The 8,974-nt window shown below is 43.8% G+C and overlaps 2 protein-coding genes across 3 annotated transcripts; one reads left to right on the forward strand and one right to left on the reverse strand.

Moving 5' to 3' along the window:
• The first annotated feature begins 175 nt into the window (after positions 1 to 175).
• LOC133914541 (probable xyloglucan endotransglucosylase/hydrolase protein 32) lies at positions 176 to 2,503 on the forward strand. Of its 2 annotated transcripts, XR_009909263.1 has the most exons (4): positions 176 to 730; positions 1,050 to 1,150; positions 1,273 to 1,916; positions 2,336 to 2,503. XR_009909263.1 is itself a non-coding variant. In XM_062357638.1 (3 exons), the coding sequence occupies exons 1-3, from the start codon at positions 505 to 507 to the stop codon at positions 1,846 to 1,848; spliced, it is 903 nt and encodes a 300-aa protein (XP_062213622.1). In that variant the 5' UTR covers positions 177 to 504; the 3' UTR covers positions 1,849 to 2,027. The 2 variants fall into 2 exon arrangements, 1 of the variants encoding a protein (XP_062213622.1); XM_062357638.1 differs by lacking the exon at positions 2,336 to 2,503 and having other exon boundaries at positions 177 to 730; positions 1,273 to 2,027.
• A 2,504-nt stretch (positions 2,504 to 5,007) lies between these two features.
• On the reverse strand, positions 5,008 to 7,673 carry LOC133917123 (probable glucuronosyltransferase Os03g0107900). The gene is made up of 3 exons (XM_062361109.1): positions 7,031 to 7,673; positions 6,379 to 6,623; positions 5,008 to 5,971 (listed from the first exon to the last, which is right to left on the reverse strand). Exons 1-3 carry the CDS (start codon positions 7,604 to 7,606, stop codon positions 5,500 to 5,502), a joined length of 1,293 nt encoding a protein of 430 aa, XP_062217093.1. The 5' UTR covers positions 7,607 to 7,673; the 3' UTR covers positions 5,008 to 5,499.
• Between the last annotated feature and the right edge of the window lie 1,301 nt (positions 7,674 to 8,974).

The following is an 8,974-nucleotide window of genomic DNA, read 5'->3' on the forward strand; positions in this document are numbered from 1 at the left end:
GAGTGAATGCTTTCTAGCTAGGACTGCCGGGTACTGGTGTAATTGATTTGCCAAACGAAGAAAGATATGTGATGTGATCCAAAGGAAAGGAGAGAGGCGGTGTAAGTGTAACTAGCTAACTGCTCGACTATTTGGATGAGTCGCAATAGCAATGGTCCCTTTGCTTCTGTCACCAAACGGCCTGCGTCGTTTCCTCTCCTCTGACGGCGACTAGACCATGCAACTGCAACTCCCCCGTCCGCATGATTCTGTACGCAACTGGTGAACAAGTCTCTGCCGTCCGCACAATTCTGTACCCAGATATGTTGTTAATTAATTATGATTCAGTGTTTAAGTTCAGACTTGGGATACTAGCCTTAAGCAGCAGACTAGTTGGTTGCAACTTGCTCTCTCTCTCTCTCTTTATATATATATGCACCGCAGCATGCAGCAGATGGAAACAACCCAGCTCCAGGCCTCCAGCTCCAGCTCCGGCTCCAACTCCAACTGGTGCTCGGAGACTTGATGATGCCTTCCCCTCGCGATGTCCATCTCCTCAGCCTGCTGGTGCTTGCCATGGCGATGGTGGTGACACCAGCAGCGCAGGCGCAGCCTTCCCCCGGGTACTACCCGAGCTCCATGGTCAGGTCGATGGCCTACTCCGAGGGCTACAACAACCTGTGGGGCCCGCAGCACCAGACTCTCTCGCAGGACCAGAATGCGCTCACACTCTGGATGGACCGCACCTCAGGTCAGTGCTCTTCTCCATTGTCGAATAGATAGTTTTAAAAACTTTGACTATTAATATATATATATATATATATATATATATAATTATTAAGATTTGATGTATGAAAATAATAATAGTAAATTTATTATAAAAAATACTTTAATGAATCAATATCCTAAATGACGAGTAAAAAAGAACAAATATAGTGCTAGCTGGGAGGAGCAGCCTCTCGTCTCATCTCCTACCTACTGCGCCGCTGTGAAGCTTCAGTACTTCACTGCAGTGAAGAGTGAATCTACTTTGTTCCAACTGAGGCCTGACTCTGAAGCATATATTCCAGGCAGCGGGTTCAAGTCGAAGCGTTCGTACCGGAACGGCTACTTCGGCGCCTCCATCAAGGTCCAGCCCGGCTACACCGCCGGCGTCAACACCGCCTTCTACGTGAGTAACTAACTACCAGTCCCCATGCAATGTCTGGATTTTCATTGTGTACGTACCCACCGATCTAGTCCGAGACTGACTGAGGGTACGGTGCGTGTGTGCATGCATAATATATGCCGCAGCTGTCCAACAATGAGCTCTACCCGGGGAACCACGACGAGATCGACATGGAGCTGCTGGGCACGGTCCCCGGCGAGCCCTACACGCTGCAGACGAACGTCTACGTGCGCGGCACCGGCGACGGCTCCCACCTCGTCGGGAGGGAAATGCGATTCCACCTCTGGTTCGACCCGGCCGCGGACTTCCACCACTACGCCATCCTCTGGAACCCCGACGAGATCGTCTTCCTCGTCGACGACGTGCCCGTGCGCCGGTACGAGCGGAAGGCCACGACATTCCCCGAGCGGGAGATGTGGGCGTACGGCTCCATATGGGACGCCTCCGACTGGGCCACCGACGGCGGACGGTACAGGGCCGACTACCGCTACCAGCCCTTCGTGGCTCGGTTCCAGGGGTTCAGGATCGCTGGGTGCGAGACCGGCGCGCCCGCGAGCTGCCGCCCCGTGCCGGCCTCTCCGACGGGGGCGGGGCTGAGCGCGCAGCAGAGCGGCGCCATGCGGTGGGCGCAGCAGAGCTCCATGGTCTACTACTACTGCCAGGATTACACCAAGGATCACGCGTTATACCCCGAGTGTTAAGCTCGATCGTAAATCGATCAAGATTACTGTTCTGCGACTCCATTTATGATTGAAGCTCAGCAATGGAGGTGTGTGTTAAGCGCCGCCCATCCCTTCTAAATGTGTTAAGTAGTGGTTGAGGCGTGTAATTACTTGTGTGTGTGATACTACGGTATGCAATAAGGCCTGTGGTGTGTGTATTTTCTTCTCTAAAAGCTAGCTAGCTACAAATAATTACGTTTTGGATGATATCCGGTTAAAATTTTAAACTTTAACTATTAATAACTTTTAAAATACTTGATTTGAAAACATAGGAATCATATCTATAGATTTGGTTCGAAAATTACTTTCATAATTTATAAAATTATTGAATTTACTAAATACATTATAGTAAAAGATAGTGATCAAATATACGCATTAAAGATCATGTCATGTTTAAAAAGTTAAATATTTTTTACTAGAGAAAGAACATGTTAGTTGCCACTAAGCAGAGCTACCAAACTGACAGGCTACCAAATTCTGAAGATATCTCCCCCCACCTCAACTTTCAGTATACCTTCAATCAAGGATCGGTTGCCGGTGGGAGCATATATCAGCATGAACCGCAAACCAAGGTAGTTGCAAACAAAGCAATTCATTTAAAACCTTGCAAGAACATCAATAAGCTGAAGATGAGAAGATTTGAAAGATTTACCTGCAACCCTGCACAGTATTGTGATAGATATAGTAATATTAGGTAGAATTTCTGTATGTACTTCACCTAATTTGCCTATTCAGTAATCTTATCCATATACAGATGTTCTGTAACAATGTTTTGAGTGTGATTATACATAACATGAATTGTTATATTGGCAAGGAAATCAAAGAAATAATGTTTTGAGTGACAATTCTGAGAAACCAATCTTTAAAGTCACAAATCTATGAAGCCTACTGTTTAGAGTGGCAAAAATTCAAATTTCTGCTAGAGGTATACAAGGTTGGCACCTCGGCTTCTATGCAGAACCCGCCAAGCAAACTGTGGGCTACATATTTGTTACTCATATACTATGGCCCGTGAATATAGGGCCCAATGAAGCTCATGCTACATGTATGCTCTAGTTCCTATATCCAACCGAAGATGGGCCAGCTCATCATAAACTGAGGCAGTGCTTTAGTTGCCATTGACGAATTTTTTTATTTCTATATTTTTTATTTTCAAAATTTATAAATGTATGCACTCATTTTCAAAATTTGCACATACATACTCCCGTCGACCGCCCAAAGGGCGACAATTCTATGTGGCCCCACAACATGGATAGTGTTGGAACCTGTCACCCATTGAATGGGGGACAGGTAGTGGCCCATATTTATGAACTGCGTAGGTTGCATATTTTTTGAGTGTTGAATTACTTCGAGAAATTCAAGTTATATGAAAAGGAGAGTAGAAGCTGGTATTTTTTATTCGCAAAGGTAAACGTCTACGATTAATGCAAATTTTGTGGTACATGCATTTAATATTACAATGCTAGAGATAGAATATAGATTATATTGCGTGAAGCAAAGATATTTCCCCATCTCTCACATGCTGCTTCTTATTCCTCTTCTTCCTGGTGACGCATGAGAGCTCGACATCTCTGAAGTAGTTCCTCACGTCTCTGAAGTTTGGTCTCCTGCCTCCTTAAAGTGTTCTTCCCGAGGCAACGTTCCTGCTCTTGCCTTTGAAGCTTCTCACCCTACCGCTTGTGTTCCTGTTCTCACCGCTGATGTTTCGGTTGCTGCTCCCAACGTGCCTCCTACCTTTGGCGCACTTTCTCCATCGTGATCTCGTACTCCCATTTGGTTCTGGCCTCTCTGATCCATCCCCTGTTGAATGGCAACCTCATCATGTTGATCCATTGCTTGAAGCGACAAGACTGTGGTTGATAACGTGGTGTTAGGTCTGTAGTTCTTAATATAGAATTGAGAGGTTTGAAAGAGTATGAAAAATGAACACATCATGAAATCAGTATCAATTTCGGGACACATGAAGAACCTCATACCAAAAGTCTCCATATGGAAGAACGTCGACATGCGGGCTCAGTTACCATATGAGCACAACGGACGCTCATATGCCAATATGGCACTCTGAGGAGGTGATTTCTTCAAAAATCCATGACGCCCTGGTAAGATGTAACATCATAATTTTTGACATTAGTAAACTAATAGTAAAAAAAATAAATTATTAGACCAAAGTAATTAAATTAGAATCAGAAGTAATTGTGAGGACCCGCTAGGTAAATAGAAAACTAAGGACGGATGCTTGGAGTCCTCTATCGCGATGCTGACGAAAGACTGAAGCTAGAAAAATTTGCATAAATTTGCTTTAGTCCTATCATACAATTTGCGTGTTTGATTTCTTTTTCATGGGTAAATCCGCACATGTTCATTCATACAAATGTTGCTGCTACTTCATTCTATTTTGACCATAAATTTGCTTTAGTCCTATCATACATATGCAATCGGCAAATGATTATCTTGCTCAAATCTGGGTTCTGCTCAAGTTTTGAAGCCTACTTTCTCCGACTGAAAATCAATAATGCACTTGTTACATCAGACCTAGTTTTCGTCTCCAAAGTGTTGCTGCAGTGATATCTGTTTTCTTTTGTCTGGTAAGGCTGCTGGGGAATGAAGTTTTTCTTTGAGTACTTCAGTACTGCTAGTGTAGAATCTCACCTAAATCAAAATGAAAAGGGCACAAATACAGCAAAAGCATCCAATTATCGCCTTTGTTCGGACTTCAGATTAGTTTTTTTTCTCCTAGGTGCTCATTTTTGGAGGTGTCTTAAAGTTTGAACTGTTGTAACGCTGTATAAACTGTAGAGTGCTTGAGAGAGTGGTTACAAGCGGCCTAAGGATAGAAGAGTAACAACCCAGGTGTTTCTTTCATCATTCAGATACTTGTTTGTGCTAAATTCAGGAAATTAAATTCGCCATCACATGAATTTTCCCCTCTGAATAAGTTGATATTTGCTAACGGAAAATTGCACTGTGCTTGATCATGTTCCACTGTGCTTTTAATGGAGTTTTTTTTTTGTCATTGTTTAATACAAAACATTCTTTTACCAGTTTCTACCCACGCAAATACTCAGGCGTTGAAATAATGCATTAATTTCAGATTCCTGGTACTCCTGTTATGTTTGATACTTCATGCCCTCGTCATCATGCAAAAACTGAACACCCTTCCATTTACAAAAGAAAGTCAGCTGGTAGTTGGAACAGTCCAGCAACTCTACATGTACAACCATATCAGCAGAGATATTCATACATATGATCATCCTATAATACAATATTTGTTCATCCTATCGCAGGAAGAGCAGGCTCTTCACACTTCTCACAAGAATAAATAAAATGAATAAACTATTTCCATGTACAGAGATTGCCAACTTGTCCCCCCAAATTACGATACCCAGTTAGACACCAACCGGCCAATGTAGGTTGAGCAGCACTACTAGCAAAACACTCATTGACCCACTAAAGGTTGGGATCGAAGGTGAGAAATTGATATTATGAAGGCAAGCAAAATCCATGTTAGCAGTGGAGCCCAGGCTGAAGTCTCAGACTGTTCCTTTTGTCAGCCGGCTGGTATGTGTAAGCTGCAAGCCATGGTTGCACAGCTGCAACAGATTGGACAAACGCACCTTCTCTCTGGTCTTTTCACCTCCTCCAGGATCCAACATACCTCCTCCTCTGAGACCGGTCTAGCAAAACCTCAAGCTCCCTCAACACTTGCCATGTAGCATCTCCCACTTCCATTGGACGATTAAAGACCAGTGCCTTCCGCTTCACCGGGTCCCACAAGTTCTTCTGTATCACTGTCAAATTGGTTGCCACAACATGGTCGAGCACCATCTCAAGACTGGCAATGTCCTTCTCCGCCACCTGCAACGAGATGTCCGGCCAGCGAAGGATGGAAGGGAATGGCAGACGTATGTTATCAGCAATTATGACGGGAATGCAGCCGAGGAGGACTGACTCCACAAGCCGAGGACTCCATGGGGCCCATCCCAGCGGACAGAGGCAGAACAATGACCGAGCCATCTCTGATCGGTAGTTGTTGAACCGCTTTCTCTTAAGGTAAAACTTGTGATTGCGACCATAGTTTTGTAGTAGTTCAGTCCTCACCTTCCTGTTGTAAGGAGAAGGTAAGAGCAAGAAAAATGCAACTCTGATATATTGAAGTCAAATTTAGTTCACTGCTGAATATCCTGCCAATGAAATTACAAGTGTTTTGGATAATGCCACAATTAAGCATTGTTCTCAGAATTTGCCGAACAATTAAACAAATTTCATTTCAGGTTTTAGAACTATATAGGTTAGCATCCATGGAGTATTAAGTGGTCCTGAGCTCTGTGTTGAAGAGAGCACTAAAAAGATGAAAGAATCAACAAATACGTATCCAGGTATTTAGAAGGTACAACTATGTGAGACAGAACCTAAGAATCACTCCAAAATCAATTCTCTTACTAGTCACTTTGGGATGATTGCTAGATGAAGCGACCGAAAGAAATGCAAGGGTTTGCAGTATATGCTTACTTGCTGTAGAAGTGGCCACTAATGTTCTTGGGGTGGACCTCCATCTTGCCTCGGAAGAAGGCAAAAATGTCCCTCTGCGTCTTCTCTGGCTCCGGCAGCTCATGAGCCACCTCCGGTGGCACGTGAGGTGGGATCACCACATGCTCAACATCCTGGCATACATGTTGGCCTTGCACGCCAAATGTCTGTAGCAGGATGGACCTCTTCAGGAACTCTGGTATGCCATCGGCGATAGCTACATCCTCCTAAGAAGGAAAAAAGAGAGGAAACTTCAGCGATCAGGTAGTTCCCTTAAGTATGCAGGATTGGTAAACTGTGTTGAATTAAATTATAAACGAATTGAGTTCCATCGTGACACTGCAAGAGGAATTCAAATATCTGGGGTGAGAAATTATATGACCTAGGCTCAATTTGGCAGAAGTTAAATGAACTCAGTTCACCTCAATTTTGGATCAGAAATAGCTAAACTAGACTTGACGGTGATCACTCCCAATCACGAAGAGCTCATATGCCACTTACAAGTCATAAAGCAAGCAAGTAACTTCCTTACTACAATGTCCTATTTGCACGCAAGAAATTTAGGCATCGGAGCCACACGCAACCCCTACAACAAGCGAATCCAGAAGAACTCGAAGCTTTGCGGTGAACTCACCATGGGATGGAAGCAGGCGCCGAAGTCGTGCGACGCGACGAAGACGTGGTCGGCTCCGGCGGACCGGTTCCAGTACGGCATCTCCCTCCGGACGAGGTCCACGGCCTCGGCGAGCAGCCCGCGCGCGTGCGACAGCGACGGGAACCCGTTCACAGTGGAGAAGTTGCAGGAGACGTAGACGGGCACGAAGAAGAGGTCGGCGTCCTCGGGGCGCGCGGCGCGGCCGGCGTATCCTAGCAGCGCCTCGTGCACCGCCACCTCCGCGGCAAAGAGGTGGCGCGCGCACCGGGTGTCGGCGGCCACCCAGTCGCGGTTGAAGCGGGCAGGGAGGTCGTAGACGTAGATCCAGACGGGGGGCGCGGCGCCGGCGGCTGTGTGGGCGGTGGTGGCGGCGAGGGCGCGAGGCTTGGGGTGGAGGAAGGCGGAGCGCCGGAGCGGCGCGGCGGTGGGCGGCGTGGCGGAGAGGAAGATGTAGACTGAGAGGGCGAACCACAGGAGGAGGAGCCACGTGGAGTGCTTCCTCAGCTTGGCGGCGAGGCTGGGAGCTTGGCTTCTCCTCGGCTTCGGATCTCTCATGGCGGAGGTGGAGGCTGTGCTATGCTGAGTTTGGTGGTTTAGCTAGCGGTGGTGTTTGCAGCCCTTTTCCCCTTCCTTCCTTTTATATTTGTTTTTCTTAGAAGAGGTTTCATGTCTTCTTGAAAAGAAATTGGTAGATGAGTCTGCTTATTTTCAAATGTAAATATATCATTTTAGTATAGTCTCAAGTGAAATCTGATTCAAGCTTCACTTCATAGCTGATCTGACGAATCCACATTTCTACATTCATTGTACATATAAACTCATTTATTATTATTATAAAATTATTTTTATACAAACTATTAATCATAATTTTAATTTTTATATTATAATTTATTCTTTAGTATTAAAACACAAATGGGCACGGAGGAATGCAGGGCGTATAATCATGGTTTCAAAATAAGAACAGGCCGCTAGGCTACGAGAGTGGGATCGCTCCGTGTGCTTACGAGGGCAAAAATTCAAAAGTAGACCACATATTTAACTGTATTTATCGAAATAGATAATATATTATCATATTTATAAATTTAGCATTCGTATTCGGTATCTTATTTACAGAAAATGGTGAATAGTGACATATTCGATACCTCAGATATCGAATATGTCACTGTTCACCATTTTTAGCACCTGAGCTGCCGAATATCAACTGTATTCGTACCTCATATGCCGAATATGATAAATAGTATCATATTCGATACATGAGTTGCCGAATACAACCAGCCTCGTCAAACTCTGGTTTGTAATGAACAGTACCATGTTTATTAAATTTTGTTTTCCCTCTACTTCAAAACGGTGGTCTTCTGTTATTAAAAAAATTTAAAACTTTTTGTACGTGTTCTATAATCCATGTGCAATCTATTTTAATTAGATTCACCCACAAACACTTTGTATATTTTAAATTAAAATTAAAAAAAATACCTTTATAACTTCTAACAATGGTTAGTGTCTCAAATAAATTTTAAAAATTTGAAAAAAAATCACTAATATTCTTCTTATATGATTTAATAATTTCTAAAATTATTTTCAACCCTAGGTTATATGATGAAAAAGTAGATTCCTTTATAATGCTTCATTTGTATGCTTTTGTATATGATACTATTCATTATATTCGACACATGAGGTGCCGAATACAGTTGATATTCGGTAGTTCAGGTACCGAAAATGGTGAACAGTGACATTCGATAGTTCAGTATCTGAGGTGTCGAATATGTCACTGTTCACCATTTTCGGTAAATAAGGTACCAAATACATATATTAAATTTATAAATACAATAACATGTTATATATTTTGATAAATACAATCAAATATATTGTCTACTTTTGGATTTTTCCCGCCCCCGAGCGGTCGAGCTCTCGTAGCTCATCAGG

This window comes from Phragmites australis, chromosome 4 (genome assembly GCF_958298935.1).
Source record: "Phragmites australis chromosome 4, lpPhrAust1.1, whole genome shotgun sequence".
Classification (NCBI taxonomy): domain Eukaryota; kingdom Viridiplantae; phylum Streptophyta; class Magnoliopsida; order Poales; family Poaceae; genus Phragmites; species Phragmites australis.